The 17661-nt window shown below is 33.4% G+C and overlaps 1 protein-coding gene across 7 annotated transcripts in view; it reads right to left on the bottom strand.

Moving 5' to 3' along the window:
• The window catches only part of SLF1 (SMC5-SMC6 complex localization factor 1), a 34444-nt gene that overhangs the window by 12596 nt on the left and 4187 nt on the right, over window positions 1-17661 (bottom strand). For all 7 annotated transcript variants that reach the window (XM_064405533.1, XM_064405537.1, XM_064405538.1 and 4 more), the window contains 7 exons: window positions 15857-16019; window positions 12767-12898; window positions 11254-11307; window positions 7477-7635; window positions 6775-6941; window positions 5370-5507; window positions 4533-4698 (listed from right to left, as the gene is read on the bottom strand). In XM_064405533.1, coding sequence (XP_064261603.1) covers window positions 4533-4698; window positions 5370-5507; window positions 6775-6941; window positions 7477-7635; window positions 11254-11307; window positions 12767-12898; window positions 15857-16019 — 979 coding nt within the window. The remainder of the gene's footprint in view (window positions 1-4532; window positions 4699-5369; window positions 5508-6774; window positions 6942-7476; window positions 7636-11253; window positions 11308-12766; window positions 12899-15856; window positions 16020-17661) is intronic.

The following is a 17661-nucleotide window of genomic DNA, read 5'->3' as shown; positions in this document are numbered from 1 at the left end:
AATTTCCCTTAAGTATGTATACCCCTTATCACTGGACCCCAAAGCAAAATACTGGGTGAATAATATAATTCCACCAACAGTTCTTTACTGGAAATAAATTTCACAAACACAGCAAATAAGAGCAATTTTAACAAAAGTTAAGTGACAGGATTAAGGACATATAGGTGTGATCTGAGATAGACAGAGATGTAAAGCACAAGTATTTACATTCTCTTTATGGTTTCTAAATCACTACCCTAACTAATTCCTTTATGAAATACTTTTAAGAAATAGGGTGGAGGTGAAGGCAGACACTGAGGGAGCAGACTGAAATAATAACTGTTAATACTGCAAGTATTAGTAATTTTTCACAGTCAGATATATACTGAGTATTAAATGCAGCTGGGTACTCTAGCAGCTTCTACATTTGCCCAGCCAAGTATCTCTGCATGCTGACAAGACAAGCCAGACACTGCCAACTAGTGTAGGCTTGGTTGGCATTTTTGTAAAAGAACAGTAGGACAAACCAAGAGCTTCTCCTCAATATTTTAAATAAATGCTTCAATGCTGCAAATGAGAGAGGGAAATTAGTCTAATTTCCTGAAAGAACCATATGTTCTAGAAATGTTTAAATGTTAACATGTTAAAAGTATTTTCAAATTCAACCAGAAAACAATAGACAGTAGTGAAAACATGCAGTATTAAAAAAGAAAAAAACCCCAAGCATTTCCATTACAGTTGGAATTTGTTACCATGTATGACAGTGCCAAGACCTCTTTTTCCCCACTCTGCTTCTACAAGAATGACCAAAGACCAATATGACCAAAGACCTTCTGAACATTGTGCTTAGCAGTAAAAGCTGGTTAAAGGAGGGAGGGAGAATGTTTGAAGTGATGGTGTTTGCCTTGCCTAGTAAATGCCATGTCTTATGAAGCCCTGCTTTCCAGGAAGTGACTGAACATCTGCCTGCTGATGGGATGCACTGAATGGAATCCTTATTTTGCTTTGCTTGTAAGTATTTGGTTCACTTATTAAATTCTCTGTATATAATGTCATACATTTTTTAATTTGTCCTTCTGATTCTCTCCCTCAACCCAACGCAGGGTGGGGACTTATCTGCCAGCTGAGATTGACCCACTACACCATGTACAGCTAATTAAGTAACATGCAGTGAAACCTCTTTTCAAAATTCTCTTCCTTGCTCTTATTGTTGAAAATCAAAGCTATCTCACTAAGAAAAGCATAGAAGTGGGAAGAAGCTATTGACTGTGTTAGCATACAAAGGTCACATCACTTTAGTTGATATCTGTTAGCTTAGCAAATGCAATTCCTACATTGCTGTTCCATTTAATGCTTTGTCAAGTCAAATACAGTGCTACGGTGGCAGAAGTTTCACAGTGTGTTTTTACACATAAAAGTTTTTATAGGAAAATTAATTTTAACTTTTTTACTTTGAATTACTGAGTTATTTTAGAACTCTAAAGAAGAGGGTTTTTTCATGAGCTGTAAATGTAGTGCTCCACAAATGCCTACAACATACTTCCAAAAAAACTACTGCAAGTGACAGACCAGAGACACTTGGTTCTACACCACACAAATTTACACTATGCAACTAAAAACCTGAATGAATGCCATTGTCACTTCTTTATCAGGCTATGTAAGAAAGCTTTTTTTAAAAAATCCCCACCAGTATTTTCAGGGATGAAAAGCATTTCTGATACCATCTGTGACATTGTGAAAAACCATGCAATAGCTCAATGCAACTAAAAGTGTTATAAGCAACATACACATTCCCTGGTAAATTCTAAAACTGAATGAAGAAATTTGATTCAAAGAACTTTGACCAGGAATTCCCCATCAAACTTGTTTAATAATATAACAAACAATATATGTTAATTTATTTTAGAATTATATTCAAAATTAATTTGAAGAGTTCAAATAATAGGAAATATTTTATGTTCTTTGGCAGTGCCTTTTTAACTACAAGAATAGCGTATCAATATTATTTCCCCATGTGGTTCAAACCGGTTAACCCAGTGATCAGTGAGAACGTCTAATTTCCTGCCACTATTTTTATTCTGCTGCTTCTAAAATACAGCAAATTCTATCTAACTCCAGAAAACAACTGCACTCAACTTGATGCTTTGTTTTCTGCTTTTTTTTGGACTGCTCTTTTTACATGGTATGTTTACACACATACTTAAAACATAATTTTGCAACAACTCGGCACAAGGAGAGAGGAAACATACACAGACATTTTCCCTGCACTCCAGCGCTCTTTGTTGCAACCTCTTTGAATCACAGAAAGAGAGAATCTCATTCTAAAAAGCTAAAAAAATTAATAACCGCTTACTTTTACCAGTTATAAAATATTAGATATGTTTAAATAAAGAATTTTGTTAAATTATTCATCTGTTTCCACTTATAGATATTTTTGCTGAAGAACTGCACAGAAGTTTGGTATCTCACAATATGCATATTTGTTTCTTCCCACAAGCTAACACACTTAGGTGCACTGAGAAATATGGTTGGTCACCCCTTTGCAATGTGCTACAAACCACATGCAGAGAGTAACAATATCCAAAATCATTCCTTTCATAGAGGTTTCAGAATGGCCCTATACGCTTCTTGTGACAGTGTTACCTCTTAAGCAAACAGCTTTTATAAAACAAAACTGCTAACCTCAAATTGAAGACAGAAAGCATAATTTTGCACCCTGTATGCTACTTCTAATGACATGGAAATACGGTGTATTTATTTATGTATCTCTGAAATTATAGAAAAAGGAAGGAGAAAGCACAGTTCTGTCTGCACAGATAGGGAGGTTTCGCTCTTTTGATTTTCTGAATGACATTTTAAACTGTCTAATGGAATTAGTCTGAAAATACAGAAAAATGTCAAGCTTTAGTATAACAAGATTGAGAGAGAATGAAGGGACAAATGAGTTGGATTGTTGAAATATGGTATTTTGGTTTAGAATTTATTTTTGCCAAAAATGCAATGGGAAAGAAAGTGCAATAGATAAATAAATATGAGGAACAAGGCTGTAAGAAAAAATGTAATACACTACAGATATTATGAGGCAACAGGCTGCTTCTTAAGGCTAGAATTAATCTGTGTAGGATAGTTTACAATACAGTGCGTAAGATGAAAGTGAGAAAGCAACAGACATCCAGGATTTGTGCTGAAACGACAATTCTGAGATATATGTATATGAAACAAATAGAATCTAAACAAGAGGCAGATCTCTGTGGTTTATGCTGTATGTGGGGATTAAGCTTATTTTTCATATATGTAGTACAGTCTGACAATAGTGATTATTCTGCCAGTGCAAAGAAAGGTTTATGAGAAAGGCATAGCTTACAGTGCTGGAACCTGCCAAAGGAAGGCATAGCAGTAAAAAACTAAATGGTACCCTCACTTAAACTGCAGATTCAACACCAGGGAAAATATGAAAGCAGTGTCATTTTCCAAAGAAACAGAATCGCTACTGACACCAACTGCATGTAAGCCTGCTTGCTGCTCAGCACCTTTGAAAAGATAGGTTGCTTAAATATAAATATGGGTATAGAAGCCTAATTTTAGGCACTTCTTAAATATCTTGACCGAGGATAAAAAGCAGCACTGTTTCACAATGTCTTGCTTTGACAGCCCTCAAAAAAGGTAGGAGGTCTGGCTAGGTAAGATGATTGAAGCTCTCATTATGTTTAATCCTTTTGCTTTCATAGCATAATGAATAACTACTTGGTATTATACTGAAAGTGCTTTTTTCTCCCTGAAATACTTGATTTTCTATTGTTCCGTTACTGTACAGAAAAAGTGAATGGAATACCTATTTATTCTGTGCTCTCACAATAATTTAAAAGAGAATGCAGAAACAGCAGTTAGGTTTTATTTTAAGTGAGAATCTAGAAGTCAAAGATGTTTTACAAGGCCTCTTGCTTCTGAAAAGAAATAGGTGGTATAGAGGACACTTAGTAGCTTTCAGGTCAATGTCCTGCTGGTCAGCAGGTCACAGAATAGCAATTATGTTGCCTTCAATTCCATTTTTATGCTAAATCCTACGAAATATTCCAAATGAAGCTAAAAGACTTAGGAAGAAAACCAGGGCATTTTATTACAGCAAAACAATGCATATCTAGCAAACAACAAAAAAAAAAGTATTAGTTTTGTTAGGTTTCTCTTTCAAATGTTTCCTGAATCCTGTCACTGTAAAATAAGATAATCACTTCTTTCACTACACCATATTGTTTGAGAGAACAAGCTCGTGTCTGTAATAACTACAGTAATACCTGCTGGTAAGGGCATGTGAACATCTGAATGTAGCCAACAAGCTACTCATGACTCGTTTCTTCTCTACATATCTATATAAGAATCTTATGGATCAATTCATTTCTTTAGTGGAGCAAAAACCAGCACGCTTCACAATAAAAGGCCGCTATAACAAGCGGCTGTTATACTTACATATAATTCCTCACAAAAGAATGAACAAAGGGACACCTTTAAAAAAATATGTCTGTCTTCATATTTTAAAGTATAAAATTCACACTCACATAATTTTTTCCATTTAATTCTCTACGGGAAAATATGACCCAATCTGCTAGAATATTTATGTGTTTGGTAAAAAGCACTGCAGTTCCACTTTCAAGCAAGAATGTCTTCAGAAGAACTGTCTGTGGCAAGACTTGTTGATGCTGTGAATTTGTTCCTTCAACCAAACTGAAAAAAAAAAAAGTGAAAAAACCTAAAGCTTTATGCCACTTTGATTATTATAGTAACCAGACAGAAACCTTGTCTTCATTCAAAATACACACAGATTTGGGGATTTTTACCTATGGAAAGATCAGACACAATTTCTGATGCAGAATAAACACAATTATGATGACTATTACTGTTAGACCTAGGGAATTCTAATACTGTGCCACTATTTACATAAAGTAAAGGCCATCATTTCTATATAAAGACAAAGCAAAACCTAGACTACTTTTATACTTCATAAACCAAGGAAAGGTAATTGTCTTCCTAAGGCAATAAGAGATAACAGTTATTTGAATTAAAAAAAAAAAAAAAAATCAAACACATACATCAGTATATTCAAAATCCTGCTTGTCTACATTAAAGAATGAACAGTGAAGTACAGCAAATCTAAAAGTACATATTTATGAGCAAAATTAAATGCTTACTGGAATAACAAGCTGGAAAAAGCAAGATGTCTTAAAACATCATTATAAGAAACCTATGAATTTACAATAAACAATCTAAGAATTGAAAAATATAAATGGAATTGCTAAACTGCTTTCTAGAGCAGTATCTTATCAAGGATATACACAAATCAGGATACAAGCTGCTGTAAATAAAGCAATTCTATAAATTCTAAAATTCTATCCCACCTTTTTGTCAGGAACTCTACTTCGCCTTTTACTAAATCAGAGAAAAATTTCAATAATGTTTTATGAACTATCCTCAGTTCATCTTCTGTCCCTGAAACCGTGACCGTATGACAAACTGTTTCACAATAAAGGCAAGACCTGAAAAATAAAAAATGAAAAACTCCATTTGTATGACAGAAACAACAGATATTCTTTTGACAAGAAAGTCAATAATGAATCTGGTCTGTTTTGACAAGGAAAAAAAGTTTGCTCCTCAGCAACAGTCAACATTTTAAAGCCTAATTTTCTCGTTTTAAAGGTTTTTTCAAAAGAAAAAAAAATCGACATGTTTGTGACTGAGCTTTTGTGCTTCAGATGAAGATTTTATATTATAGTGTAAACTAACTTTAATTTGGTTTCATTTTTCTGTCTCTATTTGAGATATTGTACAATTACTATATTAAACAGAACTTCTTTAAAATCCTTTAAACACAAGATAATTTTGTAGTATTTTGTAGACATGGTAACATCCTACAAGCTTCTGTTCAGATAATAGTTCATACATACTACTTGACAGGACTACAGACTGTGAATTCTGACATAACATGCAAACACACTTTTTGTCTAGAATCTTGAGTACTAAAACCAGGTATATAACTTCTGGGTATTCCCATTCTCCAGGAAGTATTAAAAGACAACATACTTAATCTAAAAGAGAAATTCTCTTTCATGTTCTTCAAGACATGCTTGCAATCACACACATTCATTTATCTGTAATCATAATTGTATTAAAGTATTTAAATATTACTTGAGGTTTTATCACAGCCACAAGAAGAGGTGCAGTTTCTTTTCCAAATGAAGAAATAATTTCTGTTGATGCAAATTACAAAAAATAAGTTCTCAAGATAAAGCAGAGACTAACTATCCAAACAGTTCCTAAATACTGTCTTGCCTTTGTAGATATAGATAAGATATAATCAGACTTCTTCAAAAAGAAGTTTATGTTTAAAATCTAAATACAACATGAAACTTCATGTTTTGCAAGACAAGCCTTGAATTTGCTTTGTAACTGCAGATATATGCATGTGCGTGTGTGTGCTTACATGTATACAGACAACAACAGCAAGACTACACAGATTACTATACTCTGTAAAGAGTATAAGAAATAAAATAATTTTTAAAAATTATTAAGGCTAAGAAAATGTACTTATTTTTCTTTCAAAAAATTTCATCTGCCTGCGAGCTAACACTTTTTGAAATATAAAGTGAAGTGTCCAAATCTTTTCCAATTCTAGACTTTCACATACTGGTAACTTTTTCTGTTGAAAACAGCACTTTGTTGCAATAGAATGCCAACTCTCCTTTGCTGTCTCTGAGTTTGGAGTAACGTAACGACCGCATTTGGTACCTCATTAATCTTTCTTACCTTACAAGCATCTCTATCAAGGACCATGTGCCTTTCTTACAGATAGGACACTGAAGAAGATCCAAATAATACTTCAACATCGATGGGGACTTCCAGGGAGGTTCACAATGAAGAACAAGATAAAAAACATGACAAAGTTTGGGAAAAAATATTGTATCGGTGTTTCCCTGCAAAAAAATGAGAAAATAATATTGCCTCCAAACTAGCCAAAGATCTATATCTGTAATCACTAAGAGTTTATTTTATTTAATCTTTACAATATCAAGTGGCCAAATTTAATCAGTGAAGTAACATGTATAAAAATACAAAGTTAAAGAAAAAAAAAAGAGAAAAAGAGTTGCTCTGGTGTGATATGTCAGTTGAATGCAGCACTGTTTAGAGCAAACCTTGTTCTCACTCGATCTCTCTATCTGCAGCGTACTAGGATAGTGCTGTTTCTAAAAGTAACAAAAAATATTTGTGGCCAAGCCTTCCACAATATTTAGAGCACTACATTCATTTGTCTTGCAAATAAATACTAATTTGAAAAAGCCCTTTTTAAAATAGTTTCTTATTTTTACAAGCACATTGATGAGCACAAAAAGAAGGGTGAATGGATCACTAAAAACAACTAAATACTATGTTAGAAGCAAAGATCATAATACTTCCATTTATTGCTTTTATTTTTAATAATACTTTAGTCTCCATGTCTTCATCTCTCACCAATAGGACATATTCTAGAAGAGGATGAAGAAGTTGCACAGGAGGTGCACGGTACATTTGGCCAGCAGCAAGTTCTGTGACTACATCATGAACTAAGTCCTCTTCCACTAATCCTTGAAGTATAGACCAAGTGCCCCTGGACCAGTCAGTACTTTTAACCTAGAAATAAGATATCATTATTAAAAAAAAACAAAAACAAAACAAAACAGCTTAAATTTTAAAAAACCTTTAACCAACCAAGTTAACAAACAAGAAGATCCCTAACTAAAATGTTGGTATTATATATCCTGGTTCCTGACAGGACAGAATTGATTTTTGCAGGAGCCAGAGGGATGTGACTAAGACATGGAAGTTATTCTATACCACCTTACATCCCTGCCAGGGCAGGGGGAAAAAGACTCTCATTTCCAAGCAGAAGGGGTCTTTCCAGTCAAGAAGATCTTAATAGCACAGGACTTCCATCTTGTTCTCTGCCACTCAGAACAGCAAAACTCTTAACTTTACCACTTTCAGAGAACCCAGACAGATGCAATAGCTTCCATGAGATGCTGTACTTGCTCTGCAATTTCCCTGTTAATGTCTGTACTTTCTGCTTTCCAAAGATCACAAATTAATGACACTAGTGAGCTACTGAAGGTCTCAGGTACATTGCTATTTACATCTTTCCTCTAGTTCAGATTCAAACCAAAGATGATGCACAAGCCAGTTGCAACAGTATTGCTAAATGAAGCATGGCTTTCTTCTGCCAGGTAACTGCTCTTTTGAAATGCAGCTTTTTTGTTTGACCACACAGCCTGAGGCTCTGGTAAATTCAAATTTCTCCTAATTCTGGGATAAGAAGGCACAGCTGAGAGAAGCAGGGTCAGACTGATTGCACTACTGGGAATTAAACAGTTACATACATTTATTGTTGCTTTAGTCTCCGATAACTTGTAAACTTTATGATCTCTGCCAAAAATCTTGTCTCTTGGTGTGCATTTAATAGAATAGCTCAGATAGAATTGTTATAAGAGCACTGAGTCCAACCGTTAACAGCACTATTAACCCCACCACTAAACCATCTCCTTAAGTGCCACTTGTACCTATCTTCTAAATCCCTCCAGGGACAATGATTCCATTATTGCCCTGGGAAGCCTCTTCCAGCGCTGGACAACCCTTTGCAGGGAGAAATTTTCCTATTATTCAATCTAAATATCTTACTAATTGTTTTAATATTATATTACAGTTTATATTTTAAATTGACAGAGATTTTGAGTCCAGTTGTGGATTTGAAGTCTAAAGAATATACTGCTATTAGACAGCATCCAAAAATGCTCCAGTAATAAGATAAAAAACATTAAGAGCTCTGTTCAAACATGAAAAGCATTCAGAAAGAAATTATAATCATGGTTAAATCACAGCTAAAATCTCAGTAAATGAACTCCACCTTAGCATTAGATATTTAGTGTCTCTGCAAATGTCTTGTATCTCAGACTCTTAATGTAAGCCATTGTCACACTAACAATATATAAAGTTGCTCATGTAGACAATTTTCTTTTAATCAAGTCTTTGTGCATCTGATGTTTGCAACTCACATTTATTTCAATCTACTCATTCACGTATGAACTATTTAAATCTCCACTAAAATTTCCTTTGGAAACAATGGCTGCATTCATACTTTTGTAATGTTAATTACATGCAAACAACACATCTAAAGAGCAATCATAAACTGTTTAATAACAGTCAAAGAACTTCTCTGCCACGTGGATTTAAGATGTTAGATTGTATATAGGACATGCACAAGCATGTTACCCTGACCTTCACCTGGTGATTACACCAGGATCCAGCTTTATATATTGTGACTGAAACTTTCACTTCTTGAAAATTCTTTACTGGATGAAACAGTAATGTTGATGCATTATTTTGAAAATACACTAAAATACAGATGTTTTGAGAAGACTATGGTGACATGGCACAGCATTCAAGTTAAAGAGAAACTAGAGACTGGTTCATGACATTTCTAAGAGATAGAGAAAGATGACACAAAACTGAGGCAATAAACTTTTGTCAGTATCAGGAGACACCTATTATTGAAGAGACTTAATACTCAATAAGCTGTCCAAGCTTCACTGGCTTGCACTCTGACTGATAAGGAATCAGCAGTTTAATGTGAAGCACTGCTGGTACAATCATTAGCACTTTGAGCAGAAACAAATGAAATATGAAGGTCCACACAATACATCTTTTACGTTGCATGATGTGGAAGAAAAGGTGACAAAAGAGAAATAAATATTTTTGGGATGATGATGGATCAGAACGCTTAGCTGTGCTAAGCCTTCCTAGCAGATGCAAACTGAGATAACAAAATACAGTAGGCAGATCTAATATGTTCATTTAGTTTGTAGGTGTGATTTTACTTCATTTCTATTATTGGAAATGTTTACTGGAGCTGCTTAGAAAAGTAAATATACTTACTATAGAAGACACATATTATATAAAGGCTAGCAGTGGATATTCCATAAAGCAATAAAAGTGAGAGAACAGTAAGAGAAGTATTACAATTAGGCTTAAAATTTCCAGGCAAAAAATGATATTATTCTTAAGACTACAGAAAACCAATTTCAGGTTACATGTGTTAAGAAAGGTAATTTTTCATCCCATTAATTCAATAAATTACACCCTAAGATTAAATTTCAATGCAAACCTCTTCAGGAACAAAAACACATATAGGACTTTACAGATCAGTGATGGTGTTGGACCATGACAAAAATATTTTATTCTTCACGTTTTAAAAATAAATTTTTTCTTCTTCCTTCCTTATTGTCAATAGAAAGAAATTAGAAAAAGACTGATTTCAAGTAACTATTTATGTGGTATGGCTCATGAAGATACGAGATCTTCAGTTACCAAGGAATACAGGAAGTTAACACATACTATAAGTGTTTCCCTTTTTAACTTTTAAGTAACACAAGTTACCATATAAAATGCACTACTAGTAGCTCATGGCCACTGTATAAAATGCTTTTTGAGTACTAAAGAGACAATGTTTCAACACTGTTTATAAATTTATTCTTAGTATTCTAGACAGACAAGGCAAAATTTTAAAAATATTAATTTACTTCAGGTGTTTATAACGAAGACTTAATAAAATCTATTGCTGACCTGTTTTATGGCATTGATTTGGGTTAAGAGAAATAAAACAGAGAAATTGAATAGTACAAAAAAGGAATTAAGTCAAAGTGACTATGAAAACAGGACTGGAAAACATAAAGCATTCTACTTGCAATCTGTGCTTCAGCTGACTCTGGAAACTCACATGATGAAGTATCAGGCACGTGCTGAAAAAACAAGTACTGTTTCTTTTTACAGTGAGATAACCTCTAGCTAAAATCTGTCTCTACTAGAAAAAGCAGTGCTAAAAATTGTGTACACTCTGTCTTAATTTTACTGCATAAATACAGTGCTTGAGTAATTTAAAGTGCTTTAAATCACATTAGGACATCTTTGCTTTTTGATTTCATAACCTTTCCTACCTTGATTAATAGGTAAGGTTCTCTTAACTAGCAGGATTAAACAGTTTCTTTCTAATAACAGGGACAGTACTAAAAGTATCACAGGGACAAACAACATTCAGTACCAAATGACGCTCTTTAATGGAACAATAACTTTATCAGAGTTTTAGACAGCCAAAATCTAAAAATGTTTTTTAATAGCTAATTTTGCAATTAAAATATGTTTGTCTAACTTCATAATAAAATTCCATTTGCATAACATGCCCTCTTTTTAAATAATGCTTACCTCTGGATTGCATTTGTTTAGCTGGTCTGTTTCCGTAAATCTGTGCTTAATAGTCTGTAAAACAGGATAAAGTCAACCTACAAACTGGATACCAGTCAATATATTCAATAAATAGTACATGAAACTGCCCAAATAACAACTTCCATTAAATGTAGTTCAAGCACAACCTGACATTTCGATTTGTCTATTTAGATTTTTCATTTGCATGGTTAAATTATGAAACGGGACTAATGATTTAAAAAGAATAAAATGCAGCCAAATTTTCCTTCACATTTTCCCCTACTATTGTCTGTTTGTAATGTGGTTGCTCTGTAAGGACAGTGTTTGTAGATTAGACATTAAAAAACTACAAGTTTTCAGTTTTTCTGTGGCAAAATGCCAACTTTGGATTCTTCTTGCATGCAAAAATATGGTCATAGGTTCAAAAATATATTACTATTATAGCCATATTTAGTTATTGCATAGTATTACAATGTTACTAAAACACATTACTAACATATCCTTACAAGAGACCATCTTTGAAGGGTCCATCTGCACATTACTACATCATAGCTTGAACCAGAGCACTTGATCTTTCATGTATGTAAAATACATGAAAAGTTAAGAACAAATGTATTCTTTTAATGTCTGGGGGGTATGGTCTTGATAAAATGTCACTGATAAAAGATCTAGCATTTGATGGTGCTTAGATTTAACTAGCATAGGTCTTCTATTTGTAATCTTGTGTTTAAACATTGTGTGTACCTTTTGAGGACTTAAAATTTTTAATTCTTCCACTACTAAAACTTAGAGTACTTCATGTAAACAAGCTCCTACAAATATACTTAGACACCATCATCTGCATCACTGTAACTTACAGAGGTTATATATCCTAACTCAACATATTCAGTTGCTTTCTCTTGACTTGAAATAGAGATATCTAGCAATTTTATCAGGATTAGATCTCTGACAACAGAAAACCAAAGGAGCACATTAGCTCTACTCTTGACTTGTAATAAAAAACATTCATGTGAGTCAACAAAACACTGGCTCTACTATATGACTGTTTTGAAAAATGTCTTTGCATAAGTTAGCTAGATAACAGGAAAATCACAGAAAGACTGTAATTCAAAGATATCTTGTTGAATGATATTTACTACTTTTTACTTCATCTATTACACCACCATGACTTCCACACACCCATGCCAATGAATTGCCATGACTAAGTTTTATTTTAACTAATGTTTTAACTTTTAAGTTTTACTAAGTTTTATTTTAACTTTTAACTAACAAAACTAACTAAGTTTTATTTTAACTAATTTTAACAAAGTTTAGTATTAACTACATCTAGTAGTAAATATGGGATTATTAAATACTGCAGGTTAAAAGGCCTGAAGGTATGTCAAGTATCTATTTTATTAGCTCAATACTATAATGAAAGATAGAGGTTTTAATATAATTCATGCAATATAAAAATATAAAATTTTATGACTATAAAATATATAATGCTTACAAAGTATCAACTGTTACTTACCGCAGTAAAATACATATGTTTTATAATAACAGTTTTCATTTCAGCAAGTTGCATTTTAGACATGACTTGGTCTGTTTCTTGTGCAGCCAGGAAACTGTTCATCTGTGTATCTTTTGGATTTTGTATTTTGTTCTACAGAAAAAAAAAATACTTTGTTTCAAAACTAATGGTCTAACCAACTTTTATGTGCTAAGTCTTTCTATGTATTGTATTGCAAACTGTATGTGCCTGTGTATGTTTATGTAATTGTGTAAGGGTCTACATCATGTGTAAGATAAAGAGGTGCTCGTTTGGAGACAAACCACTGATGTTGTATGAAATTACAGCACAGGAATTATCAAGGTAAGCTTCCCCATATTTATTTTTCCTAACTGACTTTAGGTCAAGTCACAATCTCTGTGGGTGAAACAAGGACTATTTCTCTATAACAGATTCTCTCTCAGAACTTTCCAAAAACTAAAACCAGAGCTCGCACATTTTCAACTGGTCAAAAACGTAGTAAAGACTTTATAAGGCATTACTTCTTCAATTTTTTATTCATTTCATATAGACCACTAGAATGAAATATTTTCAGCTCTTGCCTATAAACATGAAACAAATTAGTAATATAAATTTAATAGGTTTTACTGTCTATTTTTTTCTTTGATATTATTGTCTGTTTGTCTAGTAATTAATTCTCTGAGTCCACCTATCATTTTCAGCTACTTCTTCAGCATAGGGAATGAGGAAGCATTTCTCAAATTGGTTTACAACTCATTCTGAAATAACTTTCAGTAACCACACAAGATAACTTTTGCTTGAAAAAAATAACTATAAATATTTTGAATTTACTTAATGGGTTGAGAACATACATTTCAGTAAGAGTTTCAATGCATGCTTTTCATCAAAGATACACAGGTTAAGAATAAAACACCATGTTTGTTTAAGGTAAATAAAGAAGTAACCACAAAACAAGACTCTTCCTGCAGCGTGATGAGTTAAGAATCATGAGATAAGATAGAGGTGAAGTATTCCCTTGGCCATTTCTTATTGTGAGCAGGTGTGGAAGGTTTGGTGTAACTTGCCTAGTAATTCAAACACTTCAATCTGATGGGTAAATTGAGTCTGGGACATAATACAGAGAAAAAATACAGTAGTGCATGCAATGACATGGTGCAAGAAGTTTATAATTCCATGTTTTCAAGATAAAGTTTCAAAAGTTACATGTCTCATCCTGTTTTCAGATCTTCCCTTAAATGTATTTTTCAAAACAAACACATTTGGCATATGCATCATGTATCTCTAAACAAATATTGAGAACAAAAACTTCTTGCACATTTCAAAAGAGAATGAAGTATTTTTGGTAACTAGAATAGAATTTTAAATAGCTTTTGATGAGCCATGGATAATTGAACTCTGATGCATTAACTAGTCTTTACTTCTTAGTGCCCTTCATGCATGTTAGTTTCAATATGCTCATTAAAACACTTATATTCAAACAATTTGTAGTACAATCTTGGCAGAAAATTAGAAACTCCAGCATGCATCCAAAAAGGCTTTTAAAGTCACTGTTCATGTATGAGACTAGCTTCCTAATAAAAATTATGTGTTTTAATATTCTGAATCAATAAATTTGACCCCTTACAGTATCATATAACCAACGACAATCTCATACAGTGTTTTGACAGTAGACTTACAAGGTTGAGATAATAAGAACAGATACTGAAATATAAACATGAAGCAAAGACTTAGTTAAAAAAAGAATCACACCAAAAATACTCTGAACATCAGTGGAGTTTCAGTTGCCCTGAAAAGAATATAATGCTATTTTACTAAATCCATCATCTAGACACACATATGGATGTGTAGGGGAGGAATGAGATTTATATTTGCTAGAAGTAGCAGTCAGATAGCATGACTATAAATTTATGAAGTTGGAAAAATCTAATGAATAACATGCCAAGTACTTCTGGGACAAAGAGAAAAGAGCATGTCCATAACATTCTACGATAAAGCTTAATATATCTGGACAAGTGCTGTGATTTGATTGCCTATGTTTTATTATATTTCTTTTAAGAGACTAGGAGCCTTGGCAGTTTCCCGAGTTCTTAGACAGAAAGTTAATGTTCTCTTGGTCTCTGAGGTGAGTTCCTTTAATGAAATCTAAGCAAAAAGATATGTGCAAGTTAACAGACTCGTTAAGATGGAAAGTTGTTATCTCACTTGGGAGGAATTCAAGGTGTATAGCAAGAAACACAAGATTTTGATAGAGATCAAAAAAAGGTGACATAGCCATAAAAATTTTACATTAATTCATCTATGAAAATGTCCATCTTACCTGAAAGGTTTAAAATGAGACCAACTTCCCTGAACAAGTTTCATTAAGAGAGTAAGCACTAGAGTAAGAGCCCACGTTGATGTGTTTTATTCAGGATGTAAGCATTAAGACTTTCCAACCTTCTCACCCTTCTGTAATACCTTTACTACGGGGAGAGCTAAGTGCTTTGATCAGAAGAGACCAAAGGATTTATAAATGGTAACAAACACAGTTTTAGCTCCTACTTGCCTACAAAGGCAGTAGTTTCAATTAGCAGTTGATTAAAGTCACCCCAGAGTCTGAGAACTAAATGAATATTCTGAAGCCTTCAATCAGTTAGATCAAAATACTAAGAATTTCTGAGCAGTGCATCTGGTAAGCAAACAAGTATGAAACATGGGGCATCTCTCTTAAGGGAAACAGTAAAACAAAATTCTGGTTCTAGTGAATTCTGCACTAGCACAGGACCATGTCTATACGGCAACTAGAGACTCTACAGTGACCTCTTAAAGTGTTCCATCAACCTTAGAGCAAGAAAACCCAAGTGGTTCCTGACTTTCCATTTATACTCATTTTCCTATAACTGCGCACCACAGACAACTGCCTCCCTGTTATGCATCCTGCCTTACAGTATTTGTGTATATTCATGAGCCTCCCTATCTTTTGGATACATGGTCCCAGAATCAGAAAGTTGTCTTAACTTTAATTAAATCACACAACACTCTGGCTGATTATATTCCCCTCCATTACTAACACTGCATTATTTACCGTAATCAATAAATTAGTTTACTCACTTGAAAGAGGTAATGTCCTATATATTGCAAAGGGTAGTGTCGAGCTTCAGAGAGACACTTTTTATTTTGTATAGGAGAAATTTTACCACCGATGAATACATGAGTTGTATTGTGCTCTGCATTTTCAGATGAACATATGGTTGCCTTTCCAGCCTTAAGAATTCTAAATAAACATATTTAGGAAGATGTATTTACTATATTATATTAACACTGCCTAAAGCTACAATAACATTCACAAAATACAAGCATGCAAGTGCAACTGAATAAAGCTTCTAGATGTATGACACAGCACAAACTTCATTCAAAAGATAAAAGGGCACTTAACAAAACATTACTCTCTTCAAAAAATTTAACACTAGTTATTAAAAACAATGTACACCTCCAATATATTTGATAGAAAGTTTCACCTGTGTTCCTTTCCAAGTATCAAATTTGTTGAAAACAGCTATAATTTATTGCATTATCTATCCCAAAATAACGATCTTTTGGTTAAGTTTTCCTATAAATTAAGCAGTTAACAAAAAATGGCAGACTGCTTTTCTGAAATGTAGTATGATGCTTTTGTTACAGAAATATACATTTGCAGCATTAGTGCTGTCCAGTACCATAAAAGTATCACATAGAGAAAAGAGATTTGCTTGTCTTTGGGGCACCATTACACATAACAATTTCCACATGGTTAATTTCCAGACCTGTTCAGCTGCAAGTGCTCCTATCTTTTAGAAAAAATACCAGAAGAAAGAAAAGGTGGAAAAATAAGATTTAATGACATCCTGGATATAGGTTTTATTTTTCATAATCCAGATAAATAAAAAGAAAATGGTGCTGGTCTTACACACTTACCCATCCAACAGCTAGACACTAAAGGCAGGAAGAGCATAGAAAGGGGATAAAAGGCACAGTGTTGTTAAATACTAGAAAAAAACCCAGACGTTCCCCAAACCTATAGCATCCTTTATGACTGAAAACAGTACCTGCTGAAGACAAAAAAAATCTACCTGCCAGTGTTTTATGACTGACTAAAAATTGAGTGCATGGGAAACAGTCTGTAAAAAAACATTTTTCACAAAACTTGTTCACCTGTCTTACTGATGTTTTTCCTGTTAAAGGTTGTTTCTATTGCAAGAAATAGAAACAGAAAGCATTGTGCAAGACAGCATTTCAACAGTGTTATCATGAACATCTACATAAGCAGTTTTTATGGAAAAAGAAACAGTATTTTTCACAAGTGTAGCAGGACATAGTAAAAATTCTCCCACTCAGCCAAAAAATAGAATACTTAAAATATTTTCAGTTGGCAAAATCAGAAGATGATAACTTCAATTATCTCTCACTTTGTCTTTATGAAATACAAACAGACAGGCATTCTGTGATACAGCATGCAGCTCTGTACTATGATCCAACAAACTGCAATTCCATTCTTACTGTGGATCTGTGGCACACCCAAACCTGACCAGTCCTAATTAACTAGTATCTCAACAGAAAGCTGGACAGTATCTGAATGAATGGAAAGCTCTGAAACTGTCAGGAGGATGTTCCTTTTACTCTACCATAAATATGCACTGATTTCAATTCAGGTGTACAATTTAAAGTAATGAATTCAAATGTGTAGAAATAGTATGGAAAGAAACTTACGTTCTCAGCATTCTTGCACTTTGGTTTTCCTTATCTTTCTTTTTTTTCTTTCTTTCATTTTCTACTTCTCTATAAGCAATTTCTAAACTATCTGTATTTACAATACATCCGAATAATCTGTTTTAGAACAAATTACATCTTCCGAACTAGAAGAACATATTACATAAATG

This window comes from Passer domesticus, chromosome Z (genome assembly GCF_036417665.1).
Source record: "Passer domesticus isolate bPasDom1 chromosome Z, bPasDom1.hap1, whole genome shotgun sequence".
NCBI classification, from domain to species: domain Eukaryota; kingdom Metazoa; phylum Chordata; class Aves; order Passeriformes; family Passeridae; genus Passer; species Passer domesticus.
The sequence above is the reverse complement of the archived record's forward strand: the minus strand, read 5'-3'. Positions and strand labels throughout refer to the sequence as shown.